This window comes from Manis pentadactyla, chromosome 15, assembly GCF_030020395.1.
Source record: "Manis pentadactyla isolate mManPen7 chromosome 15, mManPen7.hap1, whole genome shotgun sequence".
NCBI classification, from domain to species: domain Eukaryota; kingdom Metazoa; phylum Chordata; class Mammalia; order Pholidota; family Manidae; genus Manis; species Manis pentadactyla.
In genome coordinates this window covers 67,398,805-67,419,944 of record NC_080033.1, presented here as the reverse complement: position 1 = coordinate 67,419,944, position 21,140 = coordinate 67,398,805, and the positions used below count along the sequence as shown (strand labels likewise).

The 21,140-nt window shown below is 46.0% G+C and overlaps 1 protein-coding gene across 3 annotated transcripts in view; it reads right to left on the bottom strand.

Moving 5' to 3' along the window:
* Positions 1–21,140, bottom strand: part of CDH13 (cadherin 13) — a 1,152,846-nt gene that overhangs the window by 935,483 nt on the left and 196,223 nt on the right. Inside the window, exon 1 of one of the 3 annotated variants that reach the window (XM_057493263.1) lies at positions 9,666–10,134. The exons of 1 other annotated variant lie outside the window; for it this stretch is intronic. In XM_057493263.1, the coding sequence (XP_057349246.1) occupies positions 9,666–9,710 (45 nt within the window). In that variant the 5' untranslated portion in view covers positions 9,711–10,134. Of the gene's footprint in view, positions 1–9,665; positions 10,135–21,140 lie in introns of those variants that run through there. One more of the 3 variants, XM_036909367.2, reaches the window with a different exon arrangement.

Below are 21,140 nucleotides of genomic sequence, written 5' to 3'. Positions count from 1 at the left end.
GTTCTTATTGGGATGACTGTTCTTGCTGGAGGAAGCATGCAGTGTGAGTGGGTTGTTCATCCTGGTCAAAGCAAAGGCTCAGAACAAAGAACACAAATGACTAGGCACCTGGTTCCAAGGGCTGCAACCAGCAACTCAGACAGGAGGTCCAGGTCCCTGGTCCACTTTTAGTAATTCAAAAGTAGGGTTCCTGCAAGCAGCCGTTTTGACTCCAGGAGAGCCAGGAAACAAAACAGTCCAGGGAGAGAATTCTTATGTCATTTGAGGGAATAAGGGAGGAAGCTGTTATACACTCATAAAACATGGAGGAAAATGCACATGCACAGGAATCAGAAATTCATGGGTTCAAACCCTGGTGCCAGTTCCTAGTGGCTGTGTGGCCTTAGGCAATGACTCAACCACTCTGAACTTCTTCTCATCATAGGGAGAGGTGTCCCTAAGGGTTGCAGTAAGGATTTGAGATAAAGTATGCAGCTGGCACATAGCAGGAAATTGTACAGTAGATTTACAATTATTTTGACATATTTTCAATAATAATAGTCACAAGTGCTCATGGTGTTGGCGCACACACACACACACATACTGCCCTGATATAGCCCCCTGGGAAACAGCTATATCAGGTGTAAAGATACATCTGGAAGATGAGATTCCCACCAGATCAAGTGATTTTATGAGGCATGAAATCCCCAGGCAAACAATCTTTTGGGAGCTGCCAGTTGAGGAATCGGCAAATCCCTCTCTTGGGAGAAAACTTTATTTTTTTTTAAAGTCCTTGCATTTTAAATACACAAGCATCTTTACCCTCTAAGTCAGATGCTCATGGCCAAGGACCCATGGTACCTTCAAGCCATACACTCCTTTGGAGCCCAGCATGCAAATCACAGGATTCAGTCATGAGCATACTTCAACTTAATCCTCACCCCAACCTTGCTGGGCAGATGTAGCTATTCTCTCTTCATTTAGCCACCTGAGGAAATAGAAGAGGAGGGAAATAAAGTGACTTATCAGAGGTCACACAGCATGCAAATGGCTGGGCCAGGATTCAAACTCACTTCTCAAAGGCTCAGAGGTCCCCTGGTGCTCCTAAGCAGTCCATGCCACTTGCTCCTCTGGGTCCCAACAGATCACTTTTCCCTAGTGAGGACCAGGACTGTTTGGTATTCATCTCTGGATCCCCAAATTAGTAGCATTCTTGGCACTTGATAAATACTAAAAATTTGGGAAAGCAAGATGGAAGGACAGAAGGGAAGGCACAGCATCCCCCCTTCAGTACTTCTTTATCCCCTATTGTTTCCTATTATAACAATTACCAAATTCATACTATTTCAGTCATTTTCCTATTTCTTATCGGCTGCCCTCAGTACAACAAGCCCTGTGAAAGCAGGTTCCATGCCCATCTTGTTTACCGATGAATTTGCTAAGTGCCTCAATGGATGCTTAGTGATTGGACAACTGCACATACCTCTCCTTCTGAGGATGGTGTACCTGCACTGCTTCCCATTTTCTGAGAGAGAGCCTGGCACTGCTGCTATACCCAGGAACGTAAGGGTCACCAAGGCTACAACCAGTGTGCTGGCTGAAGGTGCGTCAGCATTCACAAAGTGACTGCTGAAGTAGCAGATCATTATTTGCTTCATGTAAGAAATATTTCTAGTGCTGCTGATTGAATGTTCAAGGAATCATTAAAGGGCTTGGCAATGTTTCTCTCAAATATCTTTTGCATGAAAAGCCCCAGAGATTGGTTAATTATAGAGGCTACACATCAGTCTTTCTAGTTAAGGGCATTTCCAGGCCCCTACACAGATGCAAGCAAGGATTGTATCTGTGGGCATGAGTGTGACTGGGGCCCTGGAGGCCTCTCCTGAGGAGCATTACTGCAGCCTGGCTGCCACCCCCGTGGAAACAGCCCTCAGACCCTGTTTACAATGTCAGACACCTGGGTTGCTTGTTTGGGCAAGAGGGTCTAAGTTCCTGCCAATTGAAAGAATCAGCATTCAAGCTCTAATCCTGAACCCCTCCCTGACCCTTGCTCTGCCATCCCCAAACCCAGCTACTGCGCTCTGCCAAGTTCTCCCCTAAATGTCTCTCGGATGCTCCGAGTAGGGTGTGTCTACTTCTCTCGTCTGCACTGTCACTCCCTAGTCTAGACTCTTCCTATGAACTCAGGCCTAGACTAGTTTTTCTCTTCCTTTCATACCAGCTCCAATTCATTTGCTACATTGCAGCCAGGGTGGCCTTTTCCAAATGGCAATCTGACCTTGTCATTCTACATCCTCCCCTCCTTACTTTCAAAAGCTGCCCACCGTTCCAGGACAAGCACCAAAATCCTTGCGGCTCTGGAACTCGCCAGCTGCTCCTCACTCTCCGTGGGCTATGCAATGCTGCTTTCTGCACAGAGACTTCCCCCAGGCTGTGCCTTCGTCCCCAGGGACGCCCCTTCCCTGGCCCATACCCTCTAGTGCCCCTTTGTCTATAAGTCTCACTCCTCCTCCAGACCATGGCTTGAGCAGCAGGTTATTAGGGAAGCCTCCTACATCCTTCATCTGGATCTGATGCCCTTCTTAAATTCATTAGTTCATGTTTGCTAAGACCTGCTATATGCCAGGCACTGTTCTAGGCCCTGGACACACGGACATGACTACAAAATGTGTTGTAGTGCAGCTTATATGTTAGTCGCCGGGAAAGGCAAGACTCACACAAGCAAAATACACCGAATGGCATCGTCTCACACAGACTGCGTTTACTTCCATCACAGCGGTTTCTGTTTTGAATTATTCATTAATATCAATCTCCCCTGCCAGGGGATCTCTTGGGGTCTCAGCCTTTCTAGTAGCTGTACCCTGAGCACACAGGAGGTGCTCCATGAATATCATAGACATTTATTGAACCCATTTGGTCCCAGATGAATTCACTGAAGTCAAGTTGCTTGAGTGCTTCGGGTTTTGGAGGGACAATCCCTTGTCCAAATCCCTAAACCTCCCTGCCCTTTAAGAAGGCTCCTTGCAGGCTCTCTAGCTATAATTTTGAGTCAGAGCAGGAGTTAGAAAACTTTTTCTGTAAAGGGCCAAATAGTAAATATTTTAGGCTTTGTGGGCCATATGGCACCAACTCTGTTGTTATAGCACAAACACAGCCACAGACAATTATAAAAACGCATGGGCATGGCTATGTTCCAATAAAACTATTTATAAAAACAAGCTGCGGGCAGAAATCAGCCCACAGGCCGGAGTGTGCAGCCCTGAGTTAGATGACCTCAGACGCCCAGCCCCTTAGGCAGCTGAAGGCGGAGCTGCGGGTTGAGTCAGCGTGGCTTCTGCTCTCAGGGGCGCACAGCTTCCCGCAGACCCTCCCTAGGTTGACAGAAGCTCAAGCTGCAGGCCCCTGCAGGCACCATCGCCCGCAGCCCACGGAAAAGCAGTGCCCCGCCGCCCCCTCAGGGGAGAGGCTTTGGCCTGGGGGCGGCATAAGGCCGAGATGGAGCCTGCCACATTCCTCGCAGGGTCCCCAGGCTCCCAGAGGCTGGGCTCATTTCCTGGCCCCGCCCAGGCATGTGGCAGGGCTGCTCTCGGCTGAGCAGCTGCCGCCCTCCGCCCCAGCCCGGCCTGCGCTCAGCTGGCAGACACAGGGGCTTTGTGCTTCGGTAGCAGATCGGGTGACACTCTCTGGGGCCTTTGAAATGAGACATGACATGTCAAAACGTGCCTATTGCTAATGATAATTTTCAGGAATTTGACTTCTGTTGGCGACTGATGGAGGGAAAAAATCACTTTTTTTTTTTTTATGTGTACCTAGTTATATTTACCCTGATCTTTGGGGTCTGTATGGAAAACAAGTTATCTGAGGCTTACCTGCTGGTATGGGTTGAGGGGACAGATTACAGGTTAGTCTAGTATTTATGGAGCCAGAGAACATTAATTGTAACATTAACACTCTATGTAGACTGTGGTGGGTGTTAACTGTTAAAAACAGCTACAGAAATTTCACACAAACTCCAGTTGGTACTAGGGATGACAATGTCCTGTGTATAAGATACTACAGGCAGCAGAGCTATGGAGCTAACATTACCCTGAAGTTACAGTGCTCTCTCCGCGTGTTAGCGAAGTCCCCCCAGAGTCCCCTGCAGGACCAAGTACTGAAAGTGATTGTGACGTCTGATGATACTCAGACTGCGTGTGAGCACCCCTGTCAGACAACGATGCCCAGGTGTGCCTGTACTCCAACGGTGTACCTCTCTGTGCCCTTGGTGTAACACTCCACACAGTGCGCTGGCATCTTCATATTACCCAGCGGTCCTGAACCCCTTGGCGGCGATGCATAACAATATGAGAACGCACCAACCCTCTGGTACCAAACTCTCAGATGGACTCAAAGCCACAGTGAGTCCCTTCTCCAGGTGTAACTCTTCCACATGGAACAATAGTCTGGGCGTTAGGTTGCTCTGGGTACCCTAAGCCACCTACTGACGGTGACAGCAATAAAATTGTTGAGAAGGAGGCAGAGTCCCCTTGGTTATGTCTTCCAAAGGGCACACCAGTGCAGTTCAGCCAAAGGGATAAGGGGCTCATCCCTTCCTTTACAATAGCCTGTCACTGAAAAGCTGACTGCATCAGATCTGATCAAGTCTCAAGGTTTGTGAAAGCAGAGGTTCCCACGCAAATGGCCAAAGGGTCAAGTGGGTAAAATAAATGAGTACAATGGGCTGGGGATACTAGAGAGTGCTGGGGACTGTGGCAAACTACAGAGGCAGGTCCTGCCCAAAGGGAGAGTAGTGATAGCTCCAGTGAAGTGTGGCCATGTGGGAATGCAGCTCTATGGTTGCCTGACCTTCTGACATTTTAAGAAATACAAGAAATCTGGACTTTTCAAAATGTATATCTTCCCACTTTTCAAAATATTTGGGCCAAACAAGATACATCCGTGAGCTACTTTTGGCCTGTGGCTGCTATTTGCAACCCCTTCCCAGAGGCCAGAGTTGCAGAATTGGAATGGATAGGTTTCAGCACCACCAAAAGAATATCTTGAAGTTCAATCTGCTAAACCAAAGGGTTGACCCATTCACCTCCATGAGCCCTGGCTCAGTTTGCATTTCAAGTCTGAAATGTCATTTATTCTCTCTAGCCTGCCCTTTGCAGCTCCTCCTCTCAGTAGAGAAAGATACCACTTTCTACCCTAACCCAAGAATAAAGCCACTAGTCAGTGCCAGTGAAGGTGCAAGGGACCCTACAGTCCACTCAGTCACCATTTGTGTCGTCTGCTGAAGGAGAGAGCAGGAGCAGGCCTGGGGTCCCCAGGTGGCTTTAGAGGAGACATGCTATGGGCAATTGTATTGGCAGAATACTTCAGGAGGATAAGATTTTTCAGGGCATGTGGGCATCTTGCCAAGAAGTAAGTGGAAACGATGCCAAAACCACTGGTCACTTGATTTGATTCTTCCCAGATGATTATTGTAATTGGATGGCAGACCAATATTTCCTTCTCCTTTTCAACTGGTGGGGTTGGGGGATAAATGGATCTGGCTCATGATACACTCTTCTGGGCAGTTACCTAATGGGGACGATCATCTCCTTTCACAGGCACAACTGGTCTTGCCTTCTGGCTACCTAAAGAGTAAAAGCAGGTCCAGCTGAAGTCGAATGCCAGGAAATTTCAGAACTTCCTTGCATTTCATAATGCATTGTCTGCAATGGTCTCTGAAATGTTCCCTGCTCTAATACTCAGAAGAGATTATAGGTGAAGAATAAAATAGAACAGAAGCAACTGCAAGAGAGAAAAAGGGAGGAAAGAAAGGACAGATAATATACAATGACAGGGCTTCTTATTGGGGGAGCTTGTAGCAAAGAATTGGGAGTAAGGAGCTTAGTTTGGTTTGGATGAAGCTACCACACTGAAGTTCTTTAAAATGTATTAAGCTGTAGATTCAGAATTCTGTAATGCTGTAGATGGAGCCCTCTTCTGGAGGAATTTTCAGCAGGTATCTTAACAAGATCAAAACACACAGAGATGGACACACACACAGAGAAATACTATACTGTTGGCTTTTGGGATGATAGGACTGTCATTCAGATGTTAACTGACCATAGTTTGTCCTTGTCTTTGCCTTTCACTAAATAGAAATTAACTAAATTCCCCAAGCAACTGTCTTTTTGGAAGGAGGGAAAGGAAGAAGGATATTTTCAAGAACCTAGCTGTATCTTTACCACATCCAAAAGCTGGTACTTTCAGGTAATGCCATTATTGGGTACATTGGTTTTGGGCAATTTCGCTGTAACACACAGAGGACACTTCTAGAAGGAAATAGATTTCATTTAATGGAAAACCCAAAGGCTAAAGATAGAAAAGGAGAGGGAGGCAGAGCAGGAGAGATTAGCTAGGATGACTGTTGGGGCTTTTAATATAGACTGTGGTATTACATAAATTTCAGATCACATATTCAGCCTTGCAGTTTATTAAATCTCTTTGGAGACATCCTAAAAACATTGTTCAGACGCGTGAACTCTACTTCTTTGACTACTTTCAACCCTTATATCTGTTTCCCCAGCGCTTTTGAAATCGTACAGGCTGTCACGTGTTCTCTGTAACTGGTAAGACTTTTTTCCTCATTGAGAGTGCTCTACAAATAAACACTGTCCTCAAAATATAATCTACAGAGTTGCAAAGTCACTAGAAGATGTTGATTCTTATTTAAAATCATGAAAATCAAGATTCCAACTCCAAAAAGGTATTCCCCGTATTAAATCAACATCTCAGATTCAGTGGAACGTTTCTGGTCCCTCCCAAGTGACTGCTCTCCAAACCTGAACCACTCCCCAAAATCCTAATTCTTGGGGGATTACTCATTCATTGTCAGAACTTTGAGCTAGTTAGTCATAAGTGAGACCCAAACTGGGGGGGCGGGAGAGCGGAATCATATTTACAGTGGAATTTCTAGCTCATGCCTCTCCTGATTTGTTTCACATTCATTATTTATCATAGCCAAATTCCAGCAGCCACTTCTGGGATGGCCTTTCTCAAAACACCCCAGAGGAGAAGAGAGGTGACTGACTATTCCTCAACTCTGCCAGCTTCCAGCCATTGCTGCTTAGAATTCCTCTCCCCCCTCACCCCTTCCAAATGCCTAAAATAGCAACCTAGCCAATAAACTTAGAGATTGATGGTCTCCAAAGCTGGACTCAGTGTATTACAACTGTGGTGGAAAAACACACACATGCTTGCCTGAACACCACTAGGGCTGAGTGACTAATTTGCTTTATTACATTGTTTTGCCCTTTCTTCTGTTTTTTTGTCTGCCTCAGGAAAGTTTTGTTTTTGCTCATTGACTCAAAGGCTCCAAGACTTTCACCACTTTTCACAGTGACACACAGAGCTCTGCGCTTAAACCTCTTGACAGTTAACTGAATTGCACCCAAATGATTTCTCTGCAAGATGCTATTCCTACCAGGGTATCAATTACTGTCCTTATGTGGACATGTGCTCCGATTATGCACAACAATCTCAAAGAGAAATAAGCGTCTCAGGGCAGACAATTCAATTCATGGTAAAATCTGTGCTCCCCCAGTCTAAGAAAACTAACTGAGCTGAGAGCCCGCAGACCCCACCTGTGCCAGCTGGGCCCTGGGTGAGGAGCCACACCAGTTGCTTTGCAAAAGGCATCATGTGAGAAGCCCCGAGGGCATGGGGACTGCTCAGGCTGTCATGTGCTCTCTCTTGGTCATAGGGAGGCATAACTTTGGGCAAGCCCTGGAATCAGAACTGAGGTCAAAACATGCCCCACAGAGAAAAGGACTGTAAAGTCCTAAGTAAGGTGTGGTAAGTGCCTCTAGACACTGACACCTCCCAGTGTGCCAGGCCTCGTGCTAAATGCAGTACCTACGATATCCTGTTGAATGCAATCCAATCTGCCTAGCAATTCTAGGAAGACTATAAGACTTTTTTTTTTATGTGGAGAATCTGGAAGCTCAGAGATGTTAAGCAACTTGCTCAGGGTGGTATCAGTAGCACATGGAAGAGAGATCGGTTTGAACCAGAGGCATGGTCTGAACCACTCTGCCAAACTGGGACAGTTGTTAAGAGTCCAGAACGTCTGGAAAACCACTTCACAGACAGGTATAGAATTTGTGGCAGGACTTCAGGCTACAGGTACCCCAAGAGCATCAGTCAGCAAAGCCCTGGTAGAGGAGGGGTAAATGGGAGAGCCCGGAATGGGCGCTGTGTGTCCAGGGAAGCAGGAAGTTAGGAGTGGGGAGGGGGCTCAGCAGCCAGGCACCTTACTCCACTCCCAGCACTGTCATCTACCCCTCGCCCTCCACACTGACTCATCTTTGTGGTCACAGTGCTCCTGGGACACTGGCCCATTTGCAAAGTCTAATCCCAACATCGATCTGGTAGTGGTGACCCCTTAACAGGCTGCTCTGCCTCTTAGCGTCTGAACCAGCCTGTCTGGGACCCTGCCTCTCACTCACACCCTCACACACGTGCCTCTTCCCCTGGCACCAAGGAGTCCTGGCCAGGAACTCAACACCCACATCTACCACCACAAGGCACTCCCTATCTCCTTCCCTCTTTTGCTCAGCCCTGCCTTGATTTAACCCACCCATTTGTAGGCTGCCAGTTCATCCTCAGTCCCATAGGCGTCCAGGGAGCCCTCGGGTCGGGGACTGGGTCACGGTTCACGCCCTGAGAAACACAGGCCCTGAGCAGCGCTGGGCGTCCCTCTGCCCTGGCCTCCTTGGAGTCCTGATTTCCTGCACACAACTTCCTGAGATCTCGGAGCAGCAGAGGTGGTTGCCGGAGACCCACGTCTCCATTGCACCCCTCTCCCAGGTCGCCGGGCCCTTCCCTAGCGCCGCAGCGCTCCGAGGGTTAACAGGCAGCTGCAGCCCGGGTGGGCAAAGCTTGAACTTTTCTCTACGCTCCGAGCCCGCCTGGGAAGGCAGCAGAGGCGGCAGTTGGGGCTCAGGGCCGGAGTTCCAGCTGGCTGGACAAAGGGGACGCGGGGAACTGGGGACTGGGGACTGGGGCCTGCGCCCTGGCCGGGGGACGCGCTCCGGAGGTCGGGGAAGGAGAGGACCCCACCGCGGGCGTCGCGGAAGTGGGCACCTTTGAGCGACAGCAGCAGCCGGGCCGCGGCGCCCTGCCGGCCCCAGGCGCCTTCCAGCGAGCAGGCGGGGCTGGGCGAGGGGGCCCGGGCTCCCCGGGAAGTCGGCGCTGCCAGGCCGGCCTGTGCAGCCCGCTCGCCCGCAATCCGGTCCCGAGCTGCGCCTGCCTCTCTCGGCGGGGGAAGCCACGACTCCCGGGAGTCGCCGCCAGCGGAGTCTTTCTCCAGTGCGTGAGCCTCCGAAGGAGGTGAATCAAAGTTACCCCACTTGCTGTAGGCGAGAATGCCGCCCCTGCTTGCGAAAAGGGGGCTCTGGAGCGCTCTCTTCCTCCCGCGAACGTACACACACACACACACACACGCACACTCCCGGGAGGCAAGCCGGAGTGGGGAACGAGGGCCACCCTAGGATCTCCAGGGCTGAGAATGACCTCCCTTCCGAGCCCTGGACTGTCTCCGCCGCCGGTTCCGGAGAGCCCCAGTCCCCCGAAGCCCCCTCGCCCTGCGCGAAGCAGGCGATCAGAATGCAGAAACCGGGCGCGGGGCGTGCCTGGCAACCCCTCTTCCCTACCTGGGACAGGAGGACGCACAGGAGGAGCGCAGTTCTCGGCTGCATTTTGCCCGACTAGACGCGCCCGGCGGCGTTTTCATTCATGCACTTGGCTGCACTGAGCATATTTTCCGTGGGAGCCAGGCTTTGAGGAGAGGCTCTGCCTCGCCAGCCAGCCAACTTCCCAAATAGATCAACGGCAGCATCACGAAGGCATTGGGTAGAGGCTGATGACCAGGACCAATGGCTTTACAAGACGGATTCCTTCATAAAGCTCCCTCGCTTGGCATGGCAGATATGGGGCGAGCACCTCACGCAGAGCGAGCCCCTCGGAGGAGGCTCCGCTTGCTTTTTGGGGGCTGTTGGAGCCCAGCCTCGCAAATCACGCCGGCCAACGCCAGCCCATTCCACTTTCCCAGAGAACGAAATTGCACCAGGGACTGGAGGACACTTCCAGCCCAGTGCAAAAAGATTCTCTTTATTAAAATGTTAATAAGATCCACTTTATTTCCAATAAATCAAACAAAACGACCCCAGCAGTTTCAGCCCTTTTTACGCCTAGAAAGACGTAGAGGTGATCTTTTTTCTTTTGTTTTCTCTCTCTCTCTCTCTCTCTCTCTCTCTCTTTTTTTTATCAATGTGGTCCAAGACACGATGGTGTTTGGTGTTTCCCTGCCATCTCACAAATCACAAAGACGACAGATCAATTCTAGCTTGCAGAAAAAAATCCATCAAGGGGCAATAGATTTTATTAACTGCAGGTGAGAGTGTGACTGGCTACCTACTCCACAAATGTGCATCTGGCACCAAAGTTGGGACCATGATTTGAGGAAATTTTTTTTTTATATGGATGTGATGTTTCAGAATCTCCTAGCTATCCCCAGGGACTCGGAACAGTATTATCCACTTGCTCAAGGGATTTTATATGTATGGTGCTATGAGAATGAGGGTAAGAGGAATATCTAATTCTGCCTTTCCCAGTAGGAATCTGAGAATATGCTGTAAAGATCTTAGTCTGTCATTTCTGTGCAGCCTCCTTCTAAAAAGGATTTAAGGTGTTTTATAATAAAGGACATTTGTGCAATAGAAGTTATGCAACCAGAATAGAAAATCTGGGCTAGGAGAAAAAAACTGAAATGCTAAACCCAAACTCTTAATATATTTGCTCTGATTTGGACCTGAGCTTCCTGGTAGCCAAAGTAATAAGAGAAACATATAAATTACATAGTTTCTAGTATAGATACACATACACAAATGTCTTCAGCAAATTTCTCCTGACACTAAATACTGGAATAAATGTATTATGTGATATCTAATATAGCAGGACACTGAGCAATTGACCACATTGAGACCCAGTGAACTGGGCTGTATTCCCAGTATCTGGCAGAGGGCCTAGAACATGGAGATAGTCACTAGTGGGTGTTAAATAAATGTCTAGACTTAATCAAGAAGAAGCAGAGGATGGGATGGGGCAAAGAGTCTGGAGCCCCATTACCTAAACTTACTCCCCAGCTCTGCTACTGACTAGTAAGTCACTCAAATGCTCAGCACATCTGTTTGCACACTGGTTAAATGAAAAATATAAATTATACTGAACTCAAAAGGTTGTGGTGAAAATTAAGTAACAAAATAACCATCCAATAAATGTATAAGTCGATGCACTTTTCAAAATGCCTTCATTGTCAGCTGTTTAGTCCCAAGGTCATCTCACGTGGTCCCAAGGTCACTAAGGAAGATGCAGTGACATCTAGCCACCTCGCTGCCTTCGCCAGCACTAGCCCAACAGATGGCAATATTGGCCAAACAGCCCCCAGAAGATCCAGGAAAGGTGGGCGTTGTTGCTTCTTTTCGGCTCTTCAGCTTTCCACCTCCCTTTGCCCGAGTAGGTCTCTGAGAAGTGCAGTCATAGAGTTGGACGGACGACAGGATCTCCCGCTTTGGACACCGTGTGTGTGCAGACCTATACTCACACTGGCCACCAATAAAGCAGGTACATCGGAGTCAGACAGGAGTTAACTTCAAAAGTCTCCCTAGGCCTTGAGGCTCACCTCTAGAAACCCACGGAGGCCAAGAAGGTGGGAAAGGATTTTTCTGCCAAATGAGACCTGGACTGGGATCCCCAGACTTCACTTACATAAGGCAAATTGCTTTTACTTCCCAAGCCTCAGCTCTTTCATCAATAAAATGGGAATAATAATGAAATAACACTCTAGAGATTTTGTAATAAGTGATGTCACTTTCCTCCTTTATACACTACTCCCCTCTGCTCTCAGAGAACACACATTTCACCAAAAACACGATATCAGGTTTTGTTCAATGAAGACAGGAGAAAAATAATTTCACTCCAATGATAAAAGGCCTCTGAAGAAGAAATCCATTTTTGTTTGTTTTTCCTTCAGTTCCCTTATGGGGTTTTTTTGGCTCTTGGATTGATTGATGGTGGCAAGTAAATACTGAAGCTGAGAACCACCCTCTACTTACCCCTGTTCTACTTTCCCCAACTCCATCTCCTGATCCAACCCGCTGGCTGCTTTTGCAACTCAGGACTCCCCAGAAGCTGTGTCTGCATTCTGACCCACTCCAGATTCACACTCCTTTTCCGGGCACATCATTCTGGCTTTGTAGCTGATGGAATCATCCAGCAGTCAACACCTATCTCCTGAGGTGCCAGGGATTGAGCCATTTCCTCTCACTGGCATGGACAAAGACATCATTTCTGAGTGTATGAAGGTGGCCACGTGGGTACATGCAATGCTTGTGTGTTATGTGTACAAGTGCATAGATGTGTGTGTATGGAATGGGGCAACTGGTATATGGTCCAGCAGAGATAATGTATTCAAGTTTTGGTACCCTTCAAATGTGCTCCTGTGATGAGGCATTTGAATAGAACAGTGATAAACCAGATAGATGCCCTTATGATACACAACAGTTATCGGGTATGCCAGGAGCCCTTGACAAGCAGGAAGGGAAGCACATACCACACAGCATTACAACACAGCATAATGCTGAAGCTGCATGCCTCGCCATGGGATGGCCTGCTAACAACTGCCAAGATTATGACAATCCACGACCCCACAATACCCAGCCACCCAAGAGTAGCATCCCTGGTCGCTCTGAAGCCACACACCTGCTTTATGTTTCTTCACGGCCCTGGGTGTTACCTGACCTTATACTGTAAATGGTCACTTGAACTGTTGGCTCATTTTTTGACTCCCACATGTATTTACACCTTCTCCTCCTTGACTTTGGGTTTGGCCACCTGAACTTGATGTGGCCAACGGACTGAGGCAGAAGTGACAGAGTGCCAGCTCAGCACAGGCCCCCAGGGTCCTGGGGCATTTCAGCCTGCTCTCACTGCAGCCTTTCCAATGCCTTCAAAAAACCATTTGTAGACTAGCTCACTGGTCATAGGAAGAGAGAAAAGTACTTCCATGTTCCCAGATATGCCTGAACAAGCCCAGCAGAGCCACACCTAGACCAGCTGACCCACAGGTATGTGAGTTAAAAATAAATAATTACTCTGAATTTGGGGGTAGTTTTTTATGCAGCAATAGCTAACCAACAATTATAATTGTTTGTTTGTTGTCTATATATCTCTAGGGAATATAAGTCTCATGTCTGTCTTCTCTGTTGCTGTGTCTTCAGCTTCTAGAACAGTGTTTGGTGTATAATAGTTGCTCAAATGATTTTTTGTTCAAAAGATGAATTAAATGGCTTCTGAACTGAAAAAATGTGTGATGTGAAACTCCCCTTAGTGTACTTCCCTACCAGAAATGATTCCTGGTGGGGACAGTTCAGTCCTCCCACGTGAAAATCAGCGTATGACCTTGACAGTCTCCTCTCCCACGTGGCCATCTAATTCAGCCTATGACTGTTCCTAAGAACAGTCTAGATCAGGATCAGACACAGTAAGGAACATTCACAGAGGGAAGTGTGAGCGTGTAGGTGCACAGAGCTCTTTAGTGAAGGACACTTGGGGGACATATCCTTCAAAATTTCCTCAATGTATAAAAAAGCCCAGACATCTAAGAATAGTAAAAGCTCCTTTGGCTTTTGAGGTACTAAACTAATGTAGTGTCCTCTGTGAATATGTTTAATACAATCATGACTTCCACACTAACATAGAAAAAAAATTGGGAGTGACTTTTAGGCCCTATCAGTTCAATGACCTAACTATTTTTAGGACTTCAGTCCCTCTTTCGTAGCAAAATTGGGCATTCAGATGCCAGTTTTATTCTGTAAGCTACAAGCTGTTAAAAACCCCCCTCTAGGTGTCTCCCTTAACCAAAATTAGTGACTGGGGTTATTTCTACACAGAGAATCATCTCAGCATCAACTTGGAACAGGAGTGGTTTTCAAAGTGTGGTCCCTAGACCAACAGCATCACCTGGGGACTTGTTAGAAATGAAAATTCTCAGATCTTACTTCAGATCTACTGATTCTGAAACTTAGAGGTAGGGTCCAACAATCCATATTTTACAAGCTTTTTGTATGCATAATTTGAGAACTTCACTCTAGAGAATTTCTCCACTACTCACTTTAAAATATTCACTCATTCATTCATTCAAGAAACATTCATAATATGCTTATTACATATTAGCCACTGAGCTAGGCAACAGGGAAAGAAATGAAAAGGCATGGCTTGTGTACTCACAAAATATGACTCAGGGAGAAAGACATTGTTCTATTACAGTGCGCTATAGGAGATTCTCAGAGAGCCAGAGTCGCCAGAGCTATGGGTGGGGGGAGCTGAGGGGGTCAGGTTGTGTTTAAGAAGAAGCAAGAGGTCCACTGTGGCTGGGTTCCATTGTATGTCAAAAATCACCATGGATCTCTAACAGAAGTGGTAACGTTTCTATCAGTTGATGAGAAGCTAAATAATAGCAAAAGGCAGCTCAAATTAATACCTCCTTGTAACTGAATTGGAAGTTTATTCTTTACAGTCCTATCTAGGTAAAGCTGCAAATGGCAATGCCTGTGTGTTGGGGCAGGGAGCATTAATTACAGTTGACAGATAGTGCATAGTGTGCATTTAGTAAGATCTCTTAGAATGATACCATGGCCTCCATGCCCCGCACCGCTTGCCTGTCTGTGGTCCAAATGGGGAACTGCTAGGCTACAGTAAAGAGGAAATGGGGAAGGGGAGACCCTTGGAAGCAGGGCTGGTGACCAGATGGATGGCAGAAGACAAGTTTGGGAAGTTTGTGGGTCCAGATAAGGATCAGCTTAAATGTCAACATCTGGAGGTTGAACTTTATCCCACTGGCAAAGGGGAATCATCCAAATTACGTAAACAGGAAAGGTTCAGTATCTCATTTACATTTTAGGGCAGTCAGTCTGACCACATTGGAGGATGAAATTGAGGCCATAACTACAGAAGAAAGACTCCTTGGAAGACTATTGTACAGGCCATATATAAGATAACACGAGCAGGAACTGTTTTTCTTGGATTTCCATTCAGTAAATGGCATAAGAATATTTCATGGCAATCTCTCCTGCTGCCCAGCAGTGTTCAGCACATAATGTAAGCTTATATTATAATAGATGAATGAAATAAACATGTTAAATTACAAGAGATTAGCTTTGAGCTCCAAATCTTCACCCCTCCCTGCATCTAATCCTTGCCTCATGAATGGTGGAGTGAACTTCCTCACCTTTGACTTTGGGCTTGGTCATGTGGTTGCTTTGGGTAATGGAATGAGGTAGAGGTGACACTGTGAAGTTTGAGCCTAGGTTGCAAGAGGTCCCCTGTATTTCTGTTTGTTCTCTTACACCTCTCTGCGTCTTCATGAAAAGGGCATGCCCTGGCTATCCAAGTGGTGTGAAGAGAATGAGAAACACGTGAAGCTGGGCCACCCCAAACCCCACAGATCTGCAATGAGAAGCAGAATTTAGCCTAGATTAGTGAAACCCCAGCCAACCTATGGATCCAGAGGAATTAATGCTTACTCTTGTATGCCAGATAATGTGGAAGTTGTTTGTTATCCAGCAAGTGCTGACAGATATATTAAGCTGAAGACTTAAATTTAGCATAGACATTTCTATAGGCATGACCAATGTTTAATGTTTACCACAAATCCAATCCCTTCATAATTTCCCAACTCACCAAATAGTCCTCTCCTTCCATCCACCTAATCCAAGCTGGCTGTCTCCTTATAAATCCTTAGATACCTTTTTGAATATTTATTGCAAAACTACTAAATCTGCCCCTGGTTTTTTTCTTATTGCAGCATAATTGTGAGGCCATCACTTAACAATTACTTGGGAAAATTTATTTACAATTCAAGGCAGATCCGTGAATGTTTGTAGTGGATAAATTTATTTACAATGTAATCCAAATCTGCCAATGCCTCTAGTAGATAAAATTGTGCTGCTCCTATAAAAAGTAACCCACCCAGTTAATGGCTTCTGTGGTCTTTTATGAATAAACCAAGGTCAAGGCCACCATAATGAGTTGGGGAAAGTTAATCTGTGGAAGCAAGTTAAGTACAGAAAACTACATTTTAATGATTCTGAATGTATGACAGCTGCCAGGATTTAACCAAATGAGAGCCAGAAAAGATGAACTAGACACCCTTTTGTTTCTTAAGCTGAGCTTTTATGGAGTTAAAATGGCCAGTGTGCAATTTCCATGGGGTCAGGGATGATGTCTGTCTCTCTCCCTCAGACATGGCTTGCTGCCCACACATTGCCTGGCACAGAGGAGACATTCAGTCGATATGAGTTGGATGTTCCAATGAAAGAGTGCATGTGAATAGGAGAAGTCCTACTTAGCCCACATGTCTGTATTTGTCACACTTACGTTTACTGCAGTAAAAGAAACTATAGTTGTACAATACACCTCTAGTATCAGCAGCCATCTCCTAAAGCAGTGGTTCTTGAAAGTGTCCTACTATGTGTCCCCATTCAATCCCAACACACTACATGGAAAAGTTGTTTATACTGCTCCTGTTTCTATTGGATAAAACTCAAAAGTGAGCATGCCTTGAATCATAAAATTCTCTCCTAGCACACAACAAAAAGGGAAACATGCCACAGCCCATGAGGCCTTGCAAAGCGATCTCCTGCCTCCCTCTCCAAATTCATTCCATTTCCACTTTCGCTCCTGCTCACTGTGCCCTGCTCTTCCCTCAATCGTCAAACATGCCAAGTTCTTTCCTACCTACCCCTGGGCCTTTGCACATTCTAGTCACTCTGTCTGGAGTGCTGCTTCCTCCACATCCAGGTAGTTCTCAGCCTCCCAGAATCTTGTTTATATGTCACCTCTTCAGAGGAGGAGCCATCCCACCAGCTCAACACCTTCATTAGCTTATTCCCTTATTTGTTTCCTTCACAGCATTTTCTCTCATTTGTCACTATTTTGTTTATTTTTTGCTTCTTTCTATGTTTGTTTCTCTCACTAGAATATGAGTTTCATGATGGGAAATAAATATCGGTTTATTGATCATTGTACTCCAGGACCCAGAACCATGCTTGTTTCATGACAGGCACTCTATGATCCATCTTTTAAAGAAGTGAATGAACAAATAATCTTACGGCCAATGAGAGTAAATGGACCAGTGGCTATCTAGGTACATTAATTTCATTAGGAACGTCAAGCTGTGGTCCAGTGGCTGATGACCACAGGACACTGCTGGAGGACCATTGGACAAAAATATTGCCAGGATTAAGTATGCACACTTCAAAGCCTTCTGTTGTATAAAACATAAGACCAAGGGCCCAGGGGCCCTGCAGGTGAGCCAAGTAAACTACAGCTCATTTTATTTTCCAAGACTAAGCTCATGCAGGCTGTGAGGCACGGCCAAGCTGGACTTAGGACCGAGTTTTCCCAAAGTGAATCAGAAGAGGCTGAGACGAGCTCCGGTGCACCTAAGCAAGACATGGCAGAGTATTTTCAACATTATCTTCTCTTACCTGGCAGGTCAGGAACTCATCCAAAGCCTTTTCAAAGTGCCAGGTTCTAGTTCACATAATGAATCTATTGATTCACTTTTTGCCCCCGGGAGGCTCTGCAGACCACAGAATGTCAAGAGAAAAGACAAAGAATTTTCACTGCTTGTCATGGAGCCTTATGGGCGAAGAGACGGGTCTTGGCTTATGCCCAGAGGAGGCTCATGACCCAGTTATTATTCTTTAATAAATAATAATGGTTAAATGGTTATTTATTTCAGGACTTACAATACTTTTTTGCTCTAAGCTAACATGACTTCTATGCCCATAAATCGCCCCTCTCTTAACTAAGAGAGTAGAATAGGACAACTATTTCTTCATTTCTTCATTCATTCATTCAGCAGTTGTTTTGACAATATGCAGCAATATATAATAAAAAAAGGAAGAAGAAGAAGATGCATTTTTCTGGAATCAAGCTAGCAACTATCCTGTAGATTGCCAGTCTCCAAATCCCTAGTCTGACTTCATGGTGTTGCCAGGGCAATTTTTAATTAAAGCAACAGGTATCAAGTACCACTATGATCCTAGGCATTTTTTTACTCAGCAGTAAATAAGAAAAACTCTGTTCTTGGCTTTTGTTCCTATATCTGTTCTTGGTATATATACAAAAGCTTCAATGGCTCCTTACTGCCTTGAAAAAGTCCAGATCTGTAACTTAACATTCAATGCCATACATAAAGGTTCTACATGGCTGCTCTCCTTTGTCTCACTCAACAGAGCTCAAATATTAGCCACACAGAACTTCTATCACCCACTATAACTCACAAGGCTACTTCATTGCACAGGACCTTTGCACATGAGGCTTTCTTGGATTTCTCTTGTGTAGCCCAGGTCCCCTTGGTGGACCAATCACCTCAAATGCTCCTTTCTCCAGGAAGTTGCCTCTGATCCACACTGGCTGGGCTGACTGCATTTAGAACACGTCATTATTCATTTATGGAGTCCTTCGAGGGACTATTAGCTGATTGAGGTAAGGAACCAAGTCTCATTTTCCTCTATATCCTCAATAAGCCCAGTGCCAAGCACAGGACTTCAAAATAACATCTATGCATTGATACATATACATATGATAAATAATCATGAGAGGAGGCACTGTTCCAAGTACTTCACACGTTTTTCTCACTGAATTCTAACCAGCCCCATATAAAATTCAATCATCCCCTTTTACTGGTAACCAACAATAGGCAAAACTGCCCTAGGGTGAAAGAGAAGGAAGCATTGACCTGGGAGTCCTACCACCTACATCCTAGCAGGTCCCCACAGCCTGTTTGTGCTGTGATGGAGAACAGAATATTCTTGAAGCCTGTTTTCTTTCTTGGGAATAAGCACAGCTTTTGGAGTCAGTCAGCCTAAGTTCCACTCTGTCACTTATTAGGGCAGGCGGAGGTGAGCTACTTAACTCAAAGCCTTTAAGCACTTTTCACCTGTCAAGAACCAAGCTGCCTCATGGGAATAATTACAGAAATAGTAATTAACATTAACTGAGGATTGTGTTACTATTTTAAAGTTTACTATGTGATTATTATCTATTTGAAACATTGTATTTTATTATTCTTTAATTATTTGATATAATTAATAACTAACTGATTGATAACAGTGATAATTCACTGGTCTAAGCACTTTTGATATGTCAAATTGTTTAATATTTATGATGATTTTAAGAGGTTGGTTCTATTTCTAGCCCTGCTTTAAAATGAATAAACTGAGGCCTACAAGTAGTAGAGAAAGAGCTTGAATCCAAATTCCTCCACCATAAGACACAAACTATTGACCACACTACAACCGTATAAGAAACAGCAGTGTTGCCTCTCTTTGTATGTTAATAAAAAGACAGACCCTGCCCCTGGCCTTGTAGAATCACCAACTCTTCTCTGAGCCTCAGATGCCCTAAAGGAAAAAGGGATGCTGATCATTTCTACCTCATAGATTGTTGCACAAATTAAATGACTTGACTCATGGGAAATACATAGCAGCCTCTCCTTTGAGAGGGTTGAGTTGGAGGACAAGCAACCATGTCCTCACATTCTATGGAATCAGTCAGAACTTAAGGGCCCCACATGCTACCCAGCAATTTAAGAAGAAGAGAGTGGTGCCCAGCGGTTTGGAATCATCCCCCACGTGGCAGAACTGGGCTCCTGCAGTTTATGAGACCGTCCGCTGAACTGAAGTTTCTAAATATTTCAGTCTCGGCCAATTCTGTTGCATCTAAGACTGAATATATATGAACAGCGATAACGTGTCACAAGATGGTAAAATCCTCACCTAGTTCAGAGAGCCGCCACCAGGGAACTATGGACCGAGAGCCTGGCCAGAGGGTTTTACTGCCCTCAGATGGTGAGAATCAAAGGACTGTGGTCTTGGTTGGAGCCTCCCTTCTCTCAGATACAGTAATCATAAGTTCCTCACCCAAGTCAGAAACTTCGCTGGGCACCCAGGTGTTTTGGAGGAGGGAGTACACCATGCAAAGCAATGAGGCCCCTAACAGGTAACATAGCTGGGTCTCCTACACTGCTTATCTTACAGATATTTTGCTCCTCAATCCTCAGAAAGTAGATATCACTATTACTACCATAAAACACCATCATTATGCTCACAACATCTGAAAGGTGGGCAGGCAGTCCATTATCACTCAGGGCTAATAAAGAACTCAATTCGAGTCCACAGGATAATACCTCATTCAGTCTTTCATTTATCTGTTCATTAACTCAATCGTTAAGAAGTATCACTTGTGTCCGTTTCCTGTGCCAAAACTGTTTCAGGGCAATAGAGCTTGGAATACAGTACTGAACAGAACAGACAAAAACCCCAGACTGCAAGGAACTGGAGTTCTAGTGGGGGCATAGAACGTAGCGTAGGCAATAAACAAAAAAAATGTGAGGTAAATAAAATGGTGAGAAGTATTCTGATGAAATGCAGGCAGGAAAGGAGGAGAGAGTGCACAGAAAGAGACTTAGTACTCCATCATTGCTAACATTTACTTCCTGATTCCTCTGTGCTGGGCATCATCTTAAGCTGTTTGCATGTATGCACTCACTGAATCCTCCCAGCCACCCTAGGAGGTAAGTCCTGTTATTAAGATCTTGTTATAGATGAGAAAGTGATGCACAGAGAGGTTAGATGCCTGCCAGGGTCCCGTAGCTAGAAAGAAGCAGGGCCAGCACTTGACTCAAGTGGTCTGGTTCCTCAACTTATTCCCTTAGCCAACTAAGGCATATAACAGCCTCAGTACAAGACAGCTTAGCTGGTCTGGAATCCTTTAGATGTAGGTTTGCAAGGCCCCTTCTCTTGTTTCTTCCCCCTTCCTTCTTCCTTTGCCCTGCCCTTGTTTCTTCCTCCCAGGCCTCCAGCTTCACCCAGTTACTCGAGGCCCACGAGTCCCGTCCTCCTTCCTGCCCCACATCCTACAGAGCTGCTCTGCCTCTGGATCTTCACCTCCTGAGTAGGACACCTACGCACCAACCAGTGTCCTCTTAGTGAATACGAGGCCCAGAGGAATGGGCAGATGCGCACAGGCATGGGAGCCAAATGAGACAGGAAAGGCGGCCT